This window comes from Planococcus citri, chromosome 1, assembly GCF_950023065.1.
Source record: "Planococcus citri chromosome 1, ihPlaCitr1.1, whole genome shotgun sequence".
In the NCBI taxonomy this organism is placed as follows: domain Eukaryota; kingdom Metazoa; phylum Arthropoda; class Insecta; order Hemiptera; family Pseudococcidae; genus Planococcus; species Planococcus citri.
Window position 1 is genome coordinate 2,845,254 of NC_088677.1, and position 23,642 is coordinate 2,868,895.

The 23,642-nt window shown below is 34.5% G+C and overlaps 1 protein-coding gene across 4 annotated transcripts in view; it reads right to left on the minus strand.

Moving 5' to 3' along the window:
• Positions 1-2,352: 2,352 nt before the first annotated feature.
• The window catches only part of LOC135844806 (trehalase-like), a 94,983-nt gene continuing 73,693 nt past the window's right edge, over positions 2,353-23,642 (minus strand). For 3 of the 4 annotated variants that reach the window (XM_065363165.1, XM_065363170.1, XM_065363189.1), the window contains exons 3-10: positions 23,041-23,316; positions 17,132-17,256; positions 11,105-11,238; positions 10,378-10,544; positions 10,053-10,254; positions 9,752-9,948; positions 7,704-7,836; positions 2,353-3,878 (exon numbers count right to left, since the gene is read on the minus strand). In XM_065363165.1, the coding sequence (XP_065219237.1) occupies positions 3,775-3,878; positions 7,704-7,836; positions 9,752-9,948; positions 10,053-10,254; positions 10,378-10,544; positions 11,105-11,238; positions 17,132-17,256; positions 23,041-23,316 (1,338 nt within the window). In that variant the 3' untranslated portion in view covers positions 2,353-3,774. Of the gene's footprint in view, positions 3,879-7,451; positions 7,517-7,703; positions 7,837-9,751; positions 9,949-10,052; positions 10,255-10,377; positions 10,545-11,104; positions 11,239-17,131; positions 17,257-23,040; positions 23,317-23,642 lie in introns of all 4 variants that reach the window. The other variant, XM_065363180.1, reaches the window with a different exon arrangement.

Here is a 23,642-nt window from a genome sequence, read left to right on the forward strand (position 1 = left end):
CATGTCAATACTTCTGCTATTTTACAATTGGTATTTTTGTGTTTGATTTGTTTGAAATGATTTTGATCGAAAGATTGAATTTTGTTCCTCCCTGTTTCAGTAGACTTTCCCCTCTTTCAATTTTGCAATTTTTTTTAGTAGTTTTAACACATTTATTTCGATTATGTTTCCGGAATCCGTAATATTATTTTCATGCGTTCTTTTTGTATTTTAATCTGCGAGTAGTTTACTTTTGAAAATGGTAATAATTGTCTGTTTTGAGCTTTTGCTAGGTTGTTTTTAAAAAAATGGTTGGTATTTGAATTTTGATGTTTTTTGTCTGTGTTTTTTAAAAAAACTGCTATCAAAATTTTCATTACGTTTTTTTTTTTTTTTTGTAATCTAAAATTGAATGTAATTTTTTGATTTTGAATGCATTGAAGTTTTTTGGTTGCCACTTTTTTTTTACATTAACATTTTTTTGGTTACTTTTTCCGGCTTTTTTGGTTACTAAAGTTACTTTTTTTTGAGAAAAATTTGACTACAATCCCTGTAATTATTTTCCATGAATGGGTAGTGGTAAAATGTTCATCTTCAAGTTGTCCTATGCTTAGCTATCTTTATTATTGTAATAATTATTTTTAGTGTATTTGATGGTTTTCATATTTTTGTACATGTATTATTACTTTGTTACTTTTATCTTTGTAAAGATCGATCACAGCTTTTCATTGTTGAGCGGCGAACAGTGTTTTTTTGCCCAGATCGATCAGTAGTATGTATAGAATTAGTCTTACATTTTTTTTCACCGCATCGCCATCGCGATTTTTACTTCGTTTTGTGCGATTTTAATTCGTCGCATGTGTTGAAACTTTATTTGCATATCTAACTAATGATAGATAGATAGGTAGGTATAGGTACATACATAAATCGGCGACGAATCAAGTTCAAATGAATCGCTGAAATTGTACTCGACGTCTTTGATTCTGTAGATAATCGTTTGTCGAAGAAACTGCCTACTCGCAACTTCGCAAGGCGCAGAAAACACACGAAACACTGCGTTTTTTAGGATTTAAGAAAATATCAATGCTACGCCGGCTTTAGTCGATATTTAAAGTCTCTGATTGTGAATTAAGCCAAGATTTCTTGCACAGTGGATGGTGAGTTGGCATCATTGAGTAGAATGAACTGTAGAATTGAACTCAGCGGTCTCAATTTAGCTGAAAATCGTTTTTCAGCCGCCTAAGTGGACATTTTCACTGGAAAGAGAATGAAATTCTTTTAGCTGTCGAAGAAGTGCCTACTCACAAGGCGCAAAAAATTCACAAAACTCGGCGTTTTTTTTAAATTTGAGAAACATTATTTTTATTTATGTAAAATCGACGTAAGTTTCAGTTAATTGACCTAATTTGGGGTTGGTAATCGTGATTCCGATGATAGAATCTCATAAGGCATTTCAAATGGAAAACTGCGTTGAATTTTACGCGTGTCGAAGAAGTTGCCTACTCGCAAGGCATTAAAATCACACCAAACACGGCGTTTTTCTAATTATTTCATTTGATTCAAGTCTTCAGTGGACACACAGCGCCATCTATTGGAGTAAAATATAAACTTAGTACTGTTTTTTTTTAAAATCTAGGTTGAAAAAGTGGTGAAACGAGAGCTAGATATGCGCGTGGCGCTATCTCTCGGAATGTTAAGGAACTATGCTTGGAAAACTCGTCTAATAGTTCACTCAACAGACACACAGCGCCATCTATCGGATAAAACGGAACTAAAAATCCAATTTGAAAAAGTGAGGAAATGAGAGCTAGATATGCGCGTGGCGCTATCTATCGGAATATTACGGAACTACGTCGAATTTGAGCAATAGAAATGGGTTTTCGAGTGTTCTCTGCGAAGTAGTTCCGTAATATCCCGATAGATAGCGCCACGCGCATATCTAGCTCTCATTTCGTCATTTTTACAAGCTTGTTTTTAAAAACAGAACAAAGGTTCCGCTTTATTCCGATAGATGGCGCTGTATGTCCGTATCTTTTGCAGTCAGAATAGTTGCCTATCGTGATTTTTTGCAGGGGTATATTTAATTTTTCAATTCAAATTCGTATATTTCGTTTATTTTAGAATGAAATTTTTTCGAATCTACGTATTTTTACTAATTCGACATCGCTGATCACGATTCCGAGGTTATTTTCGAATTTTAAGGATTTTTTTACACTAATTCGAGTCAGCTGATTACGAATTTAATGTTATTAGCACGTTTTTAAAAGACGGTCAAGTCTCCTCAACCCCTTGATAAAGTAGAGAAACTCAAAAATTTCAATTTTCTCCTCAATTCGATGTCACTCGAGAGTGAAAAATAAACCAATCGACAAATTTCTACAAACATATTTATTGTTTTAAATAAAACTCAAAATGTACTGAAAGAGAATAACTTAACCTCGATATAATTACGTAAAATACCGTCGTAAATAAATATAATACAATTAATGTGCACGACACATTATTCTTCTTCATTTTTCACTTACCTAGAATAAATTACGAGGAGTACAACATACGACAGAGGAAAAGGAAAACATCGACAAATAGCTTGAAAAAATTCAACAGCTTCAGCGTATTTGCACGATGCATCGTCGTCACAATAGAGCAGCGTCGAGAATAATTTAGAATTCTGCTCGACGCGATTAATTTAATAACAAAAGAAAAAAAACTCACTCTTGTACGATAATATTAAACTAAGTATCACATCGATATAAGGAAAACAAAAAACAAAAATTACAGAAGATACCTATTCGAGATTTTTTTATTCAAAATCAAAAAGCTGGCTAGGCAGTAACTTCCGAATAATACTACAAAGGGAGAATCTTATCGACCAAGATCACGTACGTGTATATGTATAAAATAAGCGTCTTTTCGTATTTTTGCTATATACGGAGGCTTAGCCATCAAAAAAGGTTAGTGCCAGAACTCGGAACTAGAAATTAGTAAGCTAGGGATCACTTTTAGGCACGAAAGATGCAATTTTTTGACCAAATTGAATGAAAAAATGATCATCAACGATCCTAAAAGTGTTCGTTTTCGTTTCGATTTTTTTCAAATCGTCGTTTTCGTATCAGAAGGTAACAGTGCTTCAAAAATACCCCCAAATTCCACGACTTTTAAATTGAAAAAAAAAAATAATAAAAAGGAACGAGTCGCAGAACACGAGGGGTACGAATGAAGCACAAATTCGTAAATTTTGGAAACAATATTCGCTCTTCGGATTTTTTAAAAATGGAATGGAATTCGACATTATTCAACGTCAACGTCACCAGCAACACAACCACGATCCGTACAAGCAATACGAAACTTACAAAAAATTATATATCATAAATATTACAAGATGGAAGTACCAAAATAGCACACGCAAAGGCGCATCCGAGGCTACGGAGAAGGCCAAGAGAACGAATTCAGATCCACAGCTCCCACCGAAAAATCCATCCTGGATGCGCCAATGCACACACGAATATTACTCTAACGCTCATAGCAGAACGTAGAAAACCTATATAGTAAATGGAAGAACACTCAAAAATACGTAACAAACAAACAAACATACAAACAGACAAAAAAAACAACAATTTTGATGTCAAAAAAAAAGACAGACAGGAAACTACGTAACAAAACAGAGCGCTAAAGGAGTAAGCGCTTCGAATATTACAAAAAAAAAAAAAAGATAAATAAAACAAAATTTAACAAGTGTTCAAAAAAAAAAAGAAAAAAAGTAAAAAAATAAATATTTTAAAGGTCGACTTGACTCGATCATGCCATGATTTCGTTTTCTAACATGTTTTCAGCTACGTTTTCTAACATACTTTCGGCTACGGTGAATTTCCATTTTCCATACGACGGTACCAGGTTTATGTCTGCGAACATAAAACGAAAATTAATTATTTTTCTGACATATACGAATAGGTATATCGAGCGGATTTAATTAAAGGTCGAATCTCGTCGTCGTCGTCGAGTCACTACGAGTACGAACTTTCCATCGTTACGATAGATAATTATCGATTATTCGTACATAATCTATCGGGTTCTAAAATTAGAACACAGAGTTCATTTTTGTTCTTTTTTAATTTCCAACGATTGAGCCAACATTTCAACCCTTTGAGACCAGAGAAGAATCTGACGTTGGAAAAATTGAAAATTTCATTATATGGGAAGGAGTATAATGAAAATTTTCAATTCTTCTCGTAGTCCGGCATATGACAATAGGAGTAAATGACATTGGTGTCGTTTTCATATGATTCGATACCGCTGAGCACGAATATGACCTCTGATTTTCTGCTACACTCACCTACCCCTCTCCAGAGCCCCTCAGCCCCTCAATTTTCACGATTTTCGAAATCTGCGTGGAAAAAAATCAAGGGTCCACCCCCCTCAAGGGGGAGCCATGTGCTGTAGTTTATTCTACGAGAAATTTTTATGTACAATAACAATGAACTTATGTAATTTTCCCATAGCAATGAAACCAACATCATATCATCAAAATTACTATATTTCGAAAATCGTGAAAATTGAGGGGGGCTGAAGGGCTCTGGACAGGGGTAGGTGAGTGTAGCAGAAAATCTGAGGTCATATTCGTGCTCAGCGGTATCGAATCATATGAAAACGATACCCTACTCATTGATAGTTATTTTTTTCAAAATTGCCATTTCACCCCCCACCCCCCTACGATACATTATTCCAAGTTTTCATCACGGCGCACCAAAGCAAAAATTTCTAATATAGTATATGATGTTTGGGGGCCAAAAATACATCCAAAAAACGTGTTTACAAAATTTTACCTCGCAATCTTGATTGTTAATAGGCATAAAAAAATGAAAAAAACGCCATTTTGAGGGGTAAATATGAGGGGAGGGGGTTGAAAATTTTTGTGGGGATACCTATCAAGGATATACATAACCTCCAGAAAAATTTAGTGTTACTGAAATTTCAAAAAAGGGGGGTTCCGCAAAAAGGGGAGGTGGTGTGGATCTGAAATTTTTCACGGGGTAGTTTCTCGATGATACCCACTTTCAATGCTGATATCAACCCGAACGCTCTCGGGGCATATTTCACCCTTCTTATGCGCCGATAGTCCTTTTGTGTTTTTTAGAAAACCCCTCACATTTGAATGGTTCCTGCTCCACCCCCCTTGGGGGTAGAAGGAAAGTTGATATATCATTAGATCGGAAATTTGACGTAGATTCTTTTATCTAACCACATATTTTTCGCTAAAATGCAATGCGGAGGAGAAAATTGCAAAAAACTGGTTTTGGGGGGCTTAGATCCACAATAGGGGAGAAAGCTCACCAGGGACGACCGGGGACTCATCGGATTCGTGTTCAGCACAAAGAAATGGGCCAGTATACCAAAATTCAGCTTTCTACCTCACTTTTTCCAATGGAATGCTATTTTTCGTGGACTAGTTCCCACAAAATTCCGTCAAATTGGAGTTGTAAAGCTAAAATTTATTCTAAAAACTAATCTCAATACGCTACGAAGTACTGCAGATGAATTTCAAGTAGCTTTGGATCCTCCAGCGACTTTTTGAAACTTTAAATTTTTACAAAATTTCATCAAATCGAGATGGAAAGCTGAAATTTACTCCACACTCCAATTTTAACACCCCCTGAAAACAACTTCTGGTGGATTTCAAGCCATTTCAGAGCCTCCAACGACTTTTTTGAAAATTACTGGAGCCTCCAGTAGATTTTTGAAACTTGAAATTTCCCCAAAATTTCATCAAACTAAGAAGGAGAGTCAAAATTCATTCTGCAAACTAATTTCAATACGCTACGAAGTTGACTGCTGGTGAATTTCAAGTCGTTTTGGGCCTCCAGCAACTTTTTGAAAGGTTGTATGACGTTTTTTTGGAAAATTGAAATTTCCTAAAAGTAGCTGGAAGCTTCAAAACCATTTGAAACCACCATGTAGTCTGCGAAGTAAATTTCAGCTTGCCAACTCCATTTGATAAATTAATGTTGGGGAAATTCCAAGTTTCAAAAAACTACTGGAGGCTCCAGTAATTTTCCAAAAAGTCGCTGTAGGCCTTAAAATGACTTGAACCCACCTGAAGTCGTCTTGAGAGGGTGTTAAAATTGGAGTGTAGAGTAAATTTCAGCTTTCCATCTCCATTTGATGAAATTTTGTAAAAATTCAAAGTTTCAAAAATCTGCTGGAGGCTTCAGGAATTTTCAAAAAGTCGCTGGAGGCTCCAAAACGACTTGAAGTTCACCTACAGTACTTCGTAGCGTATTGAAATTAGTTTTTAGAATAAATTTCAGCTTTACAACTCCAATTTAATGGAATTTTGTGGGAATTTCGAGTTTCAAAAATCTGCTGGAGGCTTCAGAACTGCTCAAAACGGGTTGAAACCGTTTCCAATCGATTTGCCACGTCGAAAATAGGGTATATCCCAAATTTCAGCTTGCTCGGTCAATTTGGTAAAATTTTGATTTTTCCCTCATTTTTGGCCTAGATTCGATTTTCAAACATTGAAATTTTGACAGGTGATAAATTTTTGCATGATCTTTCGATCTACCTTTGTAAAGTTTGAAAAAGTTCCTGCAAGTCCTATGTTAAAACGCAAAATCTGCGATTTTGGCTCACTTGTCGATCAAAATGGCCGCCATTTTTTAAGTAAGGCCAACTTTGTTTTTGGCAAGTTTGCTTTAAAACGTTCCTTAGGATTTCCCCTTTAAGAAAAAAGTTGCCCCGGAGAATCGGCGAGGGGGGGGGGTGCAATTACTCCTATTGTCATATGCCGGACTATCGGGTCTCAAAGGCTTAATTAGCGGCAGCTGAGAAATGCTAATTGTAAATACGACATTACATAATGAAATGGCATGATGCCTCGTGGTCTTACATAAAGCTCATTTGCAAATGACGATGAAAATCAAAACAAAACAAAATAATAATATACCATTTACCAACAACACACTCGTGCTTAAAAGTGGCTCATATTTTATACTTGAAACATTTTTTTTTTTACTTTCATCCCCAAAATCTGTTAAAAACAATTTTAACCCCCCCCCCCTCCACACAAGTTGCAAAAAATTGAAAAAATCCTATTTATCCAACAATCTTGATTTCTGTGCTAAAATTCTTCCAAATAATCTCCTTTTTTTTTCAAAAAAAATTTTCCTCAATCCCTCAAACAATGTCAATCTCCATGTAAACCCCCTCCCCCCTCCTAAAAATCAGAAAAAAATCAAAAATAATCGAAATCCTTCCAAACGACCCTCTTTGTTGAAAAATAATCGAAATTCAAAAATAAGAGCCACTCAACTCGTGCAAATTCGAAATAATAATACGAGTAATCGAAAAAAAAACATCCCCGTGTTCTCGGTGCAAATTAAATCATTTACAGGTACGTAAATTTACACAAAAACACAAGTGAAAGTATACATAGTAAGTAGGTAAAGGTGCTCGATAGATAGGTTTAATTATTTTACCCAAATCGTGTTAAAATATTCTTTAAATTTTTCGAACGAACATTTGTAATCGTTTGGTTTACATTCTGTAAAATATTAATAACGGAATGTTTTCAAGAAATTCGCCAATCATTAATTATTACCTATTTCAGGTAAGGTAGTAGGTACTCGAAAAAGGAATTTTACACAAATGAGGAAAAAATTGGTTTGGCGTTTCGATTTCGATGAATTATCTCAAAAAAATGTTAGGAAATAGAAAATACTTCAACTCACCAGTATCGTAATGAGTAACTTGTTTGCCCCAGCGGTCTAAAAATTCTAAAATTAATCCGTTCGTCCATCCGAAACCAGTCTGTGGAAGGTATTCTCCGCCTGTGCCCGTTTCTCCTGCTTGTAGTGAGTTATACTGCAAAAAAAAATGAAAATTAGGGAAATGAATCCAGGAATAAAACAACACATGCAGAAGCAGGATTTTTAGCCGATTTTTCTTGAAATATTTCAAATTTAGTTCATTTTTGAGGGGTGGGGGTGGGGGAGAGATTCACTCCTTCACTCCAAACCAAACTTTTTCTTTCCAAAGAAAACAAATTTCAAAAAAAAAATCAAGCAAATCAAGATTCCAAAAATTAAGAAATGAATGAATGATTTTTTTTTTTTTTTTTTGAAATCTTAGGCCATTTTTTTCAACGTTCAATTTTACAAAATGCAAGACATTTTTTTGCAATGAAAGTAGAAAGAGAAACATTTTACATTTTTGAAGAAAAAAAAACGTAAGTTTATCGAAAAACTTTTCCTCAATCTTAACAAACCTGAACAATTTTTTTTGCAATTTAGGCGAAAGAAAGGACCTTTTTTTACGATTTTGGCAAAAAAACATTTTTTTTGTTAGCTTCGATTTTTTTTAAAATCAGTACTTTCTATAGCATTTGGCAAAAAAAAACAGATTTTTTTCTCAATATTGGCAAAACACAGAATTTTTTAGCATATTTTGTAAATCGGAATACTTTTTTTGAGATTTTTTTGCATGGATAGAACTTTTTGGTATCCTAGATAAATACAGGACTTTTTTGCATTTTTTGGAAAAAGCAAAATTATTTTTCAATATTTTGTAAGTAAATCAGAACACTTTCTTTTTGCAATTTACACAATTTTGCCAGAAAAGCAATTTTTTCAAGTTGAGTAAAATTGGAACTTTTCAATTTATTTTTTTCAAAATCAGTACTTTTTATAGCACTTTGGCAAAAAAAACAGATTTTTTTCAATATTGGCATAAAAGATTTAGAACTTTTTTTGCATTTTTTGGAAAAAATTTCGTCAAATATTTATAAATTTAAATACATTATTTTTTTGAAATTTTTTTGCATGGACAGAACTTTTTGCGATTTTAAATGAATACAGGGCTTTTTTGCATTTTTTGGAAAAAGCAAAATTATTTTTCAATATTTTTGTAAATTTTTTTCAAAATCAGTACCTACTTTTTATAGCATTTGGCGAAAAAAACAGATTTTTTTCAATATTGGCAAAAGATAGAATTTTCCGCAAATTTTGGTGAAAAAGCAAGACTTTTTTTGCATTTTGGCATAAAAGATTAAGAACTTCTTTTGCATTTTTTGGAAAAAAGCAAAATTATTCTTCAATATTTGTAAATCAGAACACTTTTTTTTTTGCAATTTACACTATTTTGGTAAAAAAAACTGTTTTTTTAAAAGTTGAGTAAAATTGGAACTTTTTAATTTATTTTTTTCAAAATCAATAGCAGTTGGCAAAAAAAAAACAGATTTTTTTTTCAATATTTCAAATTTTGGCATAAAAAAATTTAGAACTTTTTTTTGTATTTTTTTAAGGGGGGGGAACACAATTCTTCTTCTATATTCTTTGTAAATTAAATTGTTTTTTTTTTTTTGTAATTTAGGTGGAAAAGGAGGCCTTAAAAAACTGTTTTTTTTTACAGTCTGGGTAGTATTGCAACTTTTTCTTTTTTGGCATTTTTTTTTTCAAAATTGGTGCTTTTTATGACAGTTTTGGCAAAACAAAATTTTTTTCAGCAATTTTGGCGAAAAACTTGAAATTTTAATATAATTTTGGCAAACAGGACTTCTTTTGCAATTTTGGTAAAACAGCAAGACTTTTTAAAAATTTTAGTAAAAAGAGTTTTTTTTGTGATTTTGAAAAGGAAAGTGGAAACTTCAACTATTTTGGAAACTTTTACATCTTTAGAACTGTTTTCTACTATTTTGACAAAAAATATATCTTTTTTGCAACTTTTGCAATTACACATATACATAAGGGAAATTAAACGAATAAAAAAAGTTCAAACTCACTTTTTCGAACATCATTTGATAATTAGCGTATCCTTTGTAATTAGTACCGAGCCAAGTTTGAGCTAGACGGAAAGCAACTACTTGAGCTAATCTTTGATTGGTGCGATCTAAACCCTGGATTAGGAAAGCTTGAAGTGGAGGCCACGCGTTCGGATAATCCCATTGTTCTTTGGTAGCTTGCATAGAGGTCGGTGTGCCTGAAAACACAGTCGCAAAAAAATCATAAAAATAAACTCGAAAAATAAATCGAAAAGTACCAGCAGCCCTTCGATTCATGTTCCATTAGTGTAGAAAAACGTACCGTTATATTTCACAGAGTAGTCAGGTTCGATGATTCGGTTATCTTTTAAGTATTGTAGGGTTTTCATGGCGACGTGTTTCTTGGTCATCGTGTAGCTGCCGGTCCATAGAGGAGTTATATTGGAAATATAAAAGTATTCGCGGTGTTTCTTGTTCACTAGATCCCAATCGAACCACGTTCCTACGTCTTCTCTCCACAGCACCTGCACAAATCAAACAACTAGATATAAGACCATCGAAGTTTTGGCTCTTTTTTTTTTTTTTTAAGCAGCTCACCATCTAGCTACCCATCTCCCTCGCTCTCAAAAAAGTTGACAAATACTTACATCTTGTAACCCTCTTAAAAATTCATTGGCTATATCACGATAACGTCTGCTTTTCTGTTCGTTTCCCATTCGAATCCACCAGGTACTGAGGGCTAAGGCGTTCGCGTGTAGGAATGCGTTCAGATCTACTGGAATTATACCGGGGGCATTCACATCACGCAGACTACCTGTAAAAATAAACGTAAGAAAAAAAAATTCATCAGTAAAAATTAAAAAATACAAAACGATGAAAGGAAAAATTTTTACACGGTCAGTCAACGCCGGCCACAATTTACTACGTGACAACGACAACGACAGCGACAGTATTCTCGTCACCATCGCAGTCTATCGTTTTAATATATAAATTTTATCGAGTAACCTTATTTTAGTCACAGTAGGAATTTTCCTATAGCTATAATTTTCGCACATATTACAAAGTACAAATTCGTCGTAAGGTTTCCAGCCTCAGTACTCGTATAGTAATTACACTTCCTCGTATGCGTTTATCTTTTTCACTTAACAGTGGTTTTATTTTTAACTCTCGAGTACGAGTATACGACTATTCCATTCCATAAGGTACGCTAGAGGATATTTTCTCGTACGAGGATCAAACTACAACTTTCCAATTCGAACGATAGAAACACAAATAAGAAGGCATAAATTCCTTCTCTAAAATTTATCCAAACTTGGAAATTTAATCCAATTACAGTTACACCACAAATCTCAAATTACAAACTCCGAATCTTACCATGTGAGCTGCCATCTTTAATGAACCATCTGCTCGAGAAATCCCATCCAGTTTCGGCTGCAGACTTGATTCTCGTATAGAAGGTATCTCTTTCTTGAAGACTTTCGAATTCGTGAGCAATTTCATAATCTTCTCTGTAACATAATAAAAAAACCTCAATTTAAATACAATCCATTTAAATCACCAACGCCGCCATAATCACGACCAAAAATACCAAGTCTGGTTATCAGATCGCAGCAAAAAAAAAAGCACAAAAGCAGTCTGATTTTGAAAACTGGTGCTTTACGTAGGTAGGTGAATTTTCATCGTCATCGTCACACAGCCAAAGCCGCTCATTCGTGGTAAAATTTCGTTTCGGCGGCGGCGAGTTAATTAAACAACATCAGACACCGCAACGTGTGCAAACAGGAATTTATCGATACCAGAAATAGCCCTAAAAAACCAGAGGGCAACTTCGAATACAATTGACTTGGAAAATTTATACCACACTAGGTAAGTAAGAAATTTGGCGAATGGGTCTCAAAAAGTGTTTTTTATTTTCCAAAATCTTGGCCATCAATGAAGTAGACCACTGAAGACGTGTTTCACACAATGATGGAATATTTTCATCGCAACAGAGTATTTTTCATAAAACTGATGGTTCTGTTTCTCAAACTCGAAATACATTTTTTCGATCAATTTGTAAGTAGTGCCCATTACAATGAATCTACTAATGAATTGTACATTTTAAAAACCGGTTTACACGATACTAGGACACCGAGAATAAATGAAATAAAAATATAAAAAGTTGCAAATATTTTAGGTATGTACCTAATATTTTAGCAAAATTCATTTACATAGAAACTCCTGTAGAATCACTGAACCAGTTTTACTAAAAAACTAGTCGGCATGAGATGACTAATTTTTCCAACTTGTTCGATATTTAGATATTTAAAATTCTTTTTAACGTAGTACACCTATTTTTAGACTTTACAAGCTGGATACATTGCCAGTGGAATGCAACGACCTTTCCAAGGTATGAGTATTATTGGACATGAGGAACCGATTTCTGATTTTATTATGTAATATTCCGGCTAGATTTCAGTATTTTTATCCGCTAACTTTAATCGTATCACTAATTGGTTCAACTCGTTCATCCCTTAATTCAATTAAAACTCTAAATCAAAATATTTACTCACGCTTTCAAAGTTCATTAAGCATTGTAAATTTAAAAATCAAAACACTTACCCACGGTTTTCGAGTCACAATTAATAAACAGTAAAAATTTATAGCTGTGGGCTCTTCGATTCTCACAGCCACCCCCGATTCACACAATAATTCGGTTCTCATAAATGTCAAAACTTTATGGGCTCCACGCTCACGTTTTCGCCCTCACGCTTGCGACCATTTTCAATATGATAAAACCGAAATTTGAATAACATTGATATTTCTCATATAAAAAGTTCACATAATTGATAATTTGTACAAGAACTAATGAGCTCTAAGTACTTTTTAAACCCCTTTAAAATTAACCACAAGTACATTCAAAACATTGACATGACATTTACGACTTTTTTATCACTTACTAATTATTCAGAATTGCAACCCTTTTTCACTTGTCGCACATAGGCACCCTCCAAATTGCAATTTTACGATGTTGTAAATGTCACCCGCATTTCAAAATCATCCATCCTTTTTGATCCTTTCCTAAAATAAATTTAAATCAAACTGTCTTACCAATTTGCCCATTTTGAAGCCCTCCCTCTCAAAACAAACCAAATTTTATTATAAATACAATTAGGCTGAGTTTACAAATCCTCAGTTGTTTTTGGACTACCAAGATAGATACTTCGAGTTTTTTTTACCATTCACTTCTCAACCACCTACTTTGTATTTTTTTTTAAAAATTTGTTACTGAATTTTGTCATTGTTGCATAGATGTGCCGAGAATATTCTTGGAGAATATGCTCGAGAATATGCATGCATGCATTTGCAGTCATATTCTTTCAGACATGCGCGCATAATCTTTCTCATGTGCACTTGCACTTGAAAAAAATAAATCGGGTGACATATCAAAATACTTGTCTGGTAAATCTGGTTCATAATTTGTGCATATGAAACTAAAATAGATCCAAAATGAGCGCCGCAGCACCTTTTTTCATCAGTAAACGTTAAAATTCCCAAAATTTTCAAAGTAAAAACAGATTTTTGGCAAAGAATTGAAAAAAAAATATGGAAGAATATGAAGGAATATGCCTGCATGTTCTTGTCATGAGCGCACAGAAAAGATTATGCGCGCATTTTCCCAACTATGCATTGTTGAGTTCACGGTTTTCATTTAATAATTTTTGAGTACCGTTTTCAAAGATTTTTAATTACCAAATTTATTCGTGAATCAATTAATTGAGCGATTATTTTTATTCTCGAATCATCAAACATTTTTTATTGCGCATTTTATAATTTTTCACAAGATCGTTTGAGAATTTTGATTTTGGTTCGCCAATCCATTTATGGCACTAGAGATTTCCTGTATATTTTACTAGTTCAATTTATTCAACAATTGGTATGTCTCCTTTTGGAGTTTTATTTATTTATTTAAATTTTAGTTATTTTTCCTTACTTCGCCTAAACTTTAATTTCAATTTTTTTATTTGTGTAAATAAAGATTTAAACATTTTCCAAATTCAACAGTAAATTTAGATTTTTATGTAATTAGATTTTTTTTATTATTCATTCTTATCCAAAATTTTGTAAATTTCTATCTTAAATTTATTAAATTAAATTTTCGAAAACTTAAATTGTCAAATTTTATTAAATTAAAGTTGAGGAATATATGGTAACAAATTATATTCTAACAAAATTTACTCAAATGTGTCATTCTGTAGGTAATGAGCCCATTTGGTCGTTTCTATTTATTGAGATAATCGTGTTTTTAGTGAAAAAGTCAAGAGAATCGATAATCGAGGTTTTGATGGATTTTGATGTAGAACATATATCCGACTATCACCTGTTAAAGTATCAAGGCCGCAGGTGCGCCCCAAGCGGAGAAAAATGGAACTAAAGTTTTTCCAAGAAGGGCCCATTTGGTTGATTTTTTTTTTTTTTGGAGTAAATCCATTTCCCAAGACTTCCGAAAAAATACCCTGTGAATTATACTGCACCTAGTTGCCAGTGGCAAACATGTATATTGTATAATTGTATACCATTCAAAAACATGTTATAGCTATGTAGCTGCAGCGCTAGCCCTGTGGCACTGGTTATGGATTGCGGAGCAGGAGGTATGGGTTCCAATCGCACCTCCCAAAGGATTTTTTATACAAATTTTTTTTACAGTTTTTATTTTTACAAGTTGAATTTTGACAGAAAATGTAATTTAATAATTTTTTTTGGCTTTTGAACAGAGTAATGAATTTTTATGCAAAATTTTAATTTATTAATCATTGTTTTTCAGGCTTAAAATACTCATGAACATGAAAAGATTGAGTAAAAAAAATCGCTATTGCAGGTGGGTAGTAATATTTGACATCAGAAACAATAATCTTCAATTTTAGGTATGAAGGTTTTGGGATTACATGAAATTTCAGCTTTTTTCAGAAAAAAAAAACTTGAAGGCGATTTTCTCAAAAGTTGAGCTTTTCAAATTTTTAATAATGGATTTTTTTAAAGTCATTTTTTGCACTTTTTGGGCTTTTATCCAGCTGATATGATTGCTCCGGAGGTCTACTTCACCCCCCCCCCCCCAACCCATAACTCAATATTACCTGCGGAATGACACAAATTTGCAATTTTGAATAGAATGGAATAGAATATATTTGAGCTTGATTTGAGACCAGATTTGAAAAATTTTTTGATAAGGGATGGAAAGAGGCTAAAATGATGAAAACAAAAAATCAAAATAGACATCGGTCAAAAAAAACAAAAAACTTGTGCAACAATTCCAAAAATTAGAGTTCTGGTGTTATTGTGTTCTATCAGCATTATAAACCTCGTGTCACGCATCCCACCAGCCTACCACTTCAAATCAACAACTTTATTTGAGTGAATCAGTCGTTCGCGAACGATTCATCCGAGTAAATCGGTGGTTTGTGAATGATTCACAGAAGCGAATCAGTCGTTCGTGAGATATTCGTCTTCGTGAATCAGTCGTTCGTGAACGTTTCGTCGCTTTCATCAAGTCGAGTGAATTAGTAGTTCGGGAACGATTTCTTGGAGTGAATCAGTTGTTTGCGAACGATTCATCCGAGTGAATTTGTGGTTCATGAATGATTCACTCAAATGAATCAGGGCGGATTATTCGTTTACGAACGATTCATTCATACGAGTCATTCGTGAAAAAATCGCTGAGCGAATTAATCGTTCGCGAACGATTCATCTGAGACCTCAGACCTGAATGAATCAGTCGTCCAAGACCAATTCATTTGAATGAATTCATCATTCACTTCCGTCTTCCATAACCAAAAACTACTATTCACCTGAGAGAAAATTTCGTTCGCGAATGAATCATCTGAGTGAATCAGTTGTTCGAGAACGATATTAGGGATCTCGAACTGACAATTTTGGCGAAGGGCACGAGGCACGACATCGCCAATTTCTGGCAAAATATCAAGATTTGAGCAACTTTTGGAAAAAAATTTCAGCAAAACAGCGAACGTTGCAATTTTTGCAAAAAAAGTGAAAACTTTGGGTAATTTTTGGTAAAAAGCAAGATTTGAACAATTCAGCAAAAAACACGACTTTTTGAGAAAAAATAGACAATTTCTAGCAGTTTTTGAAAAAATGCAAGATTTTGACAATTTTATAGCAAAACGCAGAACTTTTTCGTAACTTCTGGCAAAAAAAGAGAGTTCTTGCTGATTTTTGAAAAAATCTGAGACCTTTCGAAATTTTTTTAGCAAAAAAGTGAAGCATTATTGGAAATTTTTGATAAATTTTTTTTTTGAAAACTTCTGACATAAAGAAAGATTTTGATAATTTTAGAAAGAGACGACATTTTCAGCAATTTCTGAAAATTAATTTTTATAAAATAACTTTTTAGATTTTTTCCCCAAAAAAGCGAAAATTTTCAAAAACAAGACTTCCTGGAAATTTTGACTCAAGACGAGACCTTCTGCTATTTTTGGCCGAAAGTAACCCTTCGTCATCAAGTTTATCAAAAGGCAGAACTTTTTAGCATTTTTCAGCAAAAACCACAAGCTTATTGGAAATACTTGGTGAAAAGTGAAAATTATTGTGCAATTTTTGGCAAAAAGCAGGTCATTCTGGCAATTACTGGCAACAGAGTTGGACTTCGTCATTTTGGGCAAAAAGCGAGTGGCGTTATTTTATTTAAACTAACTTTTAGAAATTTCTAGCAGGAAAGGGAGACCTTGTAGGGCGATTTTTATAAAAAAAAGGGAGGCTTTTTGGAATTTTGTTTAGCGAAAAAGTGAATATTTTCAGCAATTTTCGGATATCCAAATTTCCAAATACATACGAATATATACATATTTTTCTCTCTCAAAAAGTTGGGCCAAGATTTGAAAAAATTAAACGAAATATTGTTTTAAAAAAGTAACTTCAGTAATCAAAATTTTGAGATCAAAATCATCGTAGGTGAAAAACAAAATGCGTGCAAAATCGTGCTTGGTCACGACTTTGCAACATGTTTAATTGTTTATTCAAAATCTAATAACTATAATAACCTTTTCATTTTCAATTGAATTAGATAAATCAATAATTATCAGCAGGACATGATAATATTTATGTATCATCGCATCAGTTTCGGTCTCAAAAATTTCCGTGGAAATTTTCATCGAAATCACATGTACTCCTCACACAATGCAACTGTTTGAAACAGAAATTCATGCACATCAATCTCATTTGATTCATCAAACCTTCCAACCGAAAAAAATCGCAACCTTCAATCCTCATCGGTGATCAAAAGTTATCAAGTCTGAGTGCAGAACCCATAAATTTAAAAATCCTTGCGACTTTAAATTGGCTCTGGCTTTGTTGAAATTCAGACAGGAAAATTTTCCACTACATTGACTGACGTCTAAAACTTCTTACCTGTACGATTCCGGTCGAGGACCTTGAGACGGGGCGTAGTATCTCGCCATTCGATAAGTTTTGCCATCTTTTTCGAATTTAACCATTCTATTTGTCATCCAAAATTCAAATTCAGTCGTTAGTGTCTGAAAAAACAAAAGCGGAAAAAACCAGATTAGAATAAAAATTCATCCGAAACACATCAAAGAATGACGCCAATATGGCACATACAATATTTTTCTCATCTAAAATAAACGTCGATGGACATATTACTGTACCTATACAGGGAAAGATAGGACAGTCGAGGTCATGGATAGGGGGAAAGTAGAAGTACTCGTACACTAGCGCAATACGGTACCGAACACAAAGTATTCTTCGACGAAAATCGTTCGTTGCTACGTCCTTTTTTTTCTTTTCTACGAAATCGCGATTCGTCATAAATCATAAATAGCTCGCCTCTCTTATCTAAAAACTCAGTCGCCGGATATGGCGACCAAATTCTATAATTTTACTTTACGAGACCGCCGCCTCGATAGTTTAGTTTAGCTGTTTTAATCTTTAATTTTCGAATAATACAGTTTTGCACATCGCATATCGCATCACTAATCGAATCGAATCGCAAAGATGATCGTTAGACGTTCACGTGCAACAGCGATACGTTGACTCGACTCTGCGGTAATGTGAACTTCGCTACGTAAACAATTCGCATCGACTCACGTGCGCTCGACATTATTAATTTAATTTTCGTCACGGTGCACGATACGAGAGTACCTTACCTATATTACACACAGCGATAATGAATCGGCTGATTAAAAAAAGAAAAATTCCCCTCGCATATGCGTTTTTATTCGCGTAATACTGACACATTGCATAATTTTTTACCCATATCGTCTGCTCGTCCAGACTGCGCGATAAGCCGAGTCGAGAGGTTGAATTTATGGCGGCTGGTGCTAAATTTACTCGCCATCGATCAATCACGAATCAACAAATACACAGATAACCTAAAACCGAGAGCTTAGATTTCGAGTGGAAACAATTATGTACCTATTAATAAAGCTAAAGCTACCTTAAAAGTTTCTGGTTCATATTTTTTACGTAGTCGTATTCGTATAGTCAATGGCAATGGCGTAAATAAACGTATAGCGGATATACCTAGTATTTTGTTGACGGATTGACGTCAACTCGAGTGCATTATGTCAATTTCGTTTACCATACTCGCCTATACTACATATAAGAGTCGCGCATACGTTTCTCTAGATTTATTTTTATATTGTGTTGTGTGTTCCCTTTTGATTTAGACGGCTGCTAAAATGAAAATTTCGATCGATTATTCAAATTGCGTCGTTAGTTGTTGGGTACTTTTTTTTTTTTGACACGGCGTGGGTACGAGTAATAACGTCACTAGCATAAAATTTCGTCGGCGAAATAGATTCATCATCATTTCCACCACTTTCTCGGTTGTATAGGTTTTTGAAATCACTTCGAGCTCAAAAAGAGAAATAGACTCTCTTGACAGAAAAATCAGCCCTCATCCCATTCGTGAACGATTCATTTGCGTGAATCAGTCGTTCCCAAGCAACCAATTTGAGTAAATCCATCGTTTATGATTGATTCATCAGAAAGCTCAATAGTTTGAAAGAGACTCAACTTTGGTGATTGAACGGTTCATCACAGTCAAACAACTCATCTGAGCGAATCAGTCGTTCGAGAACGAATCACCTGGGTGAATTACTCGTTCACCAACGACTCATCTGAATGAATCTGCTGTTTGCAAACGACTCGCACTTGAATGAATCAGTCGTTCGCGAACGACTACTAGAGTCATGAATGAATCAGTCGTTCGCGAACGACTCACTTGAGTCATGAGTGAATCAAACGTTCGTGAACGACTCACCTAAATGAACCAGTCGTTCGCGAACGACTCACTTGAGTGAATCAATCTTTTGTAAACGACTCACCTGAATAAATCAGTCGTTCGGGAATCTGTCGTTCGCGAACGACTCTTCGAACGACACACTTGAGTGAATCAGTTGTTCGCGAAGTCGTTCGCGAACGACTAACTAGAGTCATGAGTGAATCAGTCGTTCGTGAACGACTCACTTGAGTCATGAGTGAATCAATCTTTTGTAAACGACTCACTTGAATGAATCAATCGTTCGGGAATCTATCGTTTGCGAACGACTTTTCAAATGACTCACTAGAGTCATGAGTGAATCAGTCGTTCGTGAACGAATCACTCGAGTCATGAGTGAATCAGTCGTTTGTGAACGACTCACTAGAGTCATGAGTGAATCAGTCGTTCGTGAACGACTCACTTGAGTCACGAGTGAAACAGTCGTTCGTGAACGACTCACCTAAATGAATCAGTCGTTCGCGAACGACTCACTTGAGTGAATCAATCTTTTATAAACGACTCACCTGAATAAATCAGTCGTTCGCGAACGACGCTTCGAACGACTCACTTGAGTGAATCAGTTGTTCGCGAACGACTCGCCTGAGTGAATCAGTCGTTCGTGAACGACTCACTTGAGTGAATCAATCTTTTGTATACGACTCACCTGAATGAATCAGTCATTCGCGAAGGACACTTCTGAGCGAATCAATCGTTCGCGAACGAACTGCACTTGATTGAATCAATCGTTCGCGAACGAACTGCACTTGATTGAATCAATCGTTCGTGAACGATTCAACTGAGAGTCGGTCGTTCACGGCCAATTTATCTCTGAGTAAATCAGTCATTTTCGAAGAATAATGACATAAAAATTTGGAGTCCAAACCAATACGAGTAGGCCTATTTGTAAATCAAAATTCGAAACCGCACGCAAAAAAATCAAATTAACCAAAATATTAAAATCCAAAACCCAAAGTTCATTTTCTGAGCTTTGGGGAATCGAAAAAAAAAATAGCGCTGTGAGAAGTTCTGGAATTTTCGAGCAAATTGAAAGTTTCAATTTTCATAAAACGTTACCCAACTGAGCTACCTATTTTAGAATAGTCCGCTAAAATTTAAAGTTTCCATTTTTTGGATCCCTCCCCCCCTTTACAATTGATTACGGAAGCGGATTCGAGCGATTTCAAGAAACTCTGACGCTTCCAGCAAATTTGTAGAATGGAAACTGGAAAGCACATAATTATATTTTCACAAAATTTCATCAATTCAGTCAGAAAGTAGAGGGATGACATTTTTTTGGATTTACTCAGTTTCTGACTTCTAAAATCAATTTTGGAAACACTTTCGAGCTATTTAGAGACTCTGGAGCCTCCAGCATATTTCTGGAAATAACGATTTTTACAAAATTGTAGTACCTAATTGAGCAAGAAAGTAGAAAGCTGAAATTTAGGATGCACCCAGGGTTTGTCCACGAAAATCAATTGGAAGTGATTTCAGGGTAATTTTTAGAAGTTCTGAAGCCTCCAGCAAATTTTTGGAAATGGCATTTTTTTTGGAAATTTAAGAAATTTTACTCAATCAAGTTGGAAACCTGAAATTTGGGGATGTACCTACTCAGTTTTTGTCCCTAAAATCGAAATCAATTGGAAGCAGTTCCAAGCTATTTTGAGAAGTTCTGGAGCCTCCAGCATATTTTTGGAACGGGCAATTTTCACTCGATTGATCTAGAAACCTGAAATTTGGGGTATGCCCGATTCTTAACCGAGAAAATCGAAGGTGGCCTCCCTTTTGAATTGCCATTGTTACGGAAAATGAAGGAGACACGAACCTGTGCTCAAATTTGAACTGCATTTTTTTGAGAATTTCATCAAATTTTGGAGGGAGACAAAGCAAAAAAAAATCCTCAACTTTGTAACTAAATTGACAACCAGATAATGATTTCACCTATGAAATGAAAGCCAGCCGGAGGAAGGGGGGGGGAGGTAAAAAGTTTCTTCCAAACAATTTTTCACATCAAAATCCTTTCAAAATAAAATTCCAAAGAAGGAGAGAACAGAAAATTCAAAGAATTGATCAAAACGATTAAATAAGCAAAAGAGCAATGCATTCAGATAAAAAGCTTTTTTACCAAAAATTCAAATCCATGGTATCAGCTTCGAATAATTGTACGAGTATCATTTATTTTCTTCAAATTAATTTTCATTCCCATTAATAGCCAATGATTGGAAACGAGTCAACGACGGATTTTCTCAATTATCTATCGGTGGATGAACTTGACGAAAAAACGAAGTGAAATAGAAAGGCACGAAGTCAAAATTTCAATCGAAATTGCAAATCATAATATGGGAAACCTTAGTACAGCCAGTTATGAGAATACCTTCTTATATAAGAATAAAATAAATAAGGTGGTTCAAAAAACCATAAAAAATGTAAACAGCTGAAAGATTATTGAAATTAATGTCAACGTTCCGAATAATCGTGAAAATTAGGGTCGCTCCTCTATTATACGAGTACTTCTAATCCCGACAACATTTCTGCAATTTTGTTTTACTCCAACTCCTTCAAAAAGTCACTGATTTTTATGAGAAAAAATTCCGTGAAAATTTCAACTCAACTTCACCCAAACTTGAAATCATAAGTCGTGCCAGAAGTCTTGCAAATTCTCAAGAAAAATCGAGCCAGAAATGAAAAATTTTCAAATATTAAAAACTTTAATTTTTCAAGTTTTTTTTTTTCAATTAGAAGACAAAAATTGTTGGGGAGGAGCAAGGGAGGATTTTTCTTGGAAAATTGGGTTATTTAAAAAGGTTTTCATCACAAATGACAACTTTCGCACATATCTACAATTTTTACTAGACTTCAATTTTTTATTTTTTCATTTTTTTCATAATTTCTGGAATTCACAATTTGATCAAAAATTTATGTACTTTTGAACTCGCACTTCTGGAATTTCGTGTTAAATACCTCAAAACAGTCAACAGGGTGCCCAATAAACACTGAAAAAAGTTACAGGTGCTCAAATTCATTTTTGACCCTTTCAGACAGCGATTTGAAATTTCTGGAGAAAATTAAAAAATTCCTGGAGACTCCAGAGTGACTCAAAACTACCACAGAAATTCTTCACATTGGTTCACTTTGCTCAAAAAAATTAACATTTCATAAAAAAATCACCCATAAAATGTTTTTTCAATTTTTAAAATTTTCAAAAATTCAAAAATTAACTTCAGCATCTGAAATTTTGATTATTGAGTATTTCGAACACGATCTTTCGATCTAGCTTTCCCTCGCGAGCACTTGGGCAGGTATATCGGTACATAAATTCTTCGATCAAATTTCACCTCGTAAAATTCATCTAAAAAAAATTTCCACTCTTGCAAACTATACAAACTAACCGGAACATTTACAGGTTAAATCCGGTTCTAATAACTCGACGATCGCGTCGAATAAGATCACATTCACATCGTATACTTGTTTACTTTTTTTTCTCCTATTTTTCAACCACCTCGAGGTAAAAAAAAAATCAGACAACGGTTTCGCAGGAGCTTTATAAGCACACAATACGGGGGTATTAGGTAAACGACAGCAGTTTAGAGTAACCTATAGGTAGGTACAGGTAGATTACAAGTACCTAAGTAGCCTACACGGGCCGGCAGCTAACAATTTGCAACAACGAATTGGCAATAATTTTATTAACTCGAACGACAGTTACGTATTTTGACCTTGCGCAAGTACACACTGGCTCGACGACGACGACGACGGCGAGCTAGTCGTGCTTTTTTTTTCCTAACACAGGTTTTCCAATTTTATCTCTATATACTTTTTTACTCGCAATTTGAAATTTACGCGACGTACACGGCGATAAAACGAGATAATGTCGCGAGTATCTACTGTTCAAACACAAAAGAAAAAAATTAACGACCGAACAAAAGGGGAGAAAAAAAATTCATTTCATCGTTCGATCGTCAGTTGACAAATACAGAAAAGGGTGAAAATATGTATCGTAGAGTTGGTAAATTTGCGTATAGTACAGTACACTTACCTCGATATTGTTCATAATAAAATTGAAGTCTTTGGTCGTTTGAAAGTAATTGAAAACCATTAGGATTAGTAACGGAGGTTGCGATCGATTCAGATAATATACTCGATTACCATTCGGCATGAAACCGAAACGGTTCACCATCGAGATTATATTTTCGATAATGCCCCTGGCCGTTTGTTTCATATCACAAAGTAGTAAACCGTTTACGATCCAGTACGTATCCCAATAATATAATTCGCGGAATCTTCCGCCCGGAATGCAGAATCCATTCGGTACCTGCAACATAGCAAATCAAATCACATTACATCATTTTAAAATGTATGTATGTAATTTCACACAGATAAATAAATAAACGAGTAATTAAATCTGCCTTTGTCTGGGTCATCGTCGGCTGCATTTTTTTTTTTAGCGAAAAGAAAACAGCCGATAAAAATAATAATAAATTTGCACAATCGGAATCGGAACGTAGACATTCGATAAGATCGATCAATTTATCGAACTTTCATTATAAAATTTACAATAATACGTATGTACATTTCCATCGACCAACAAACCAATAGGCAATGGTATAAATTTTCCACCAGACAGACGAAGACAAAAAG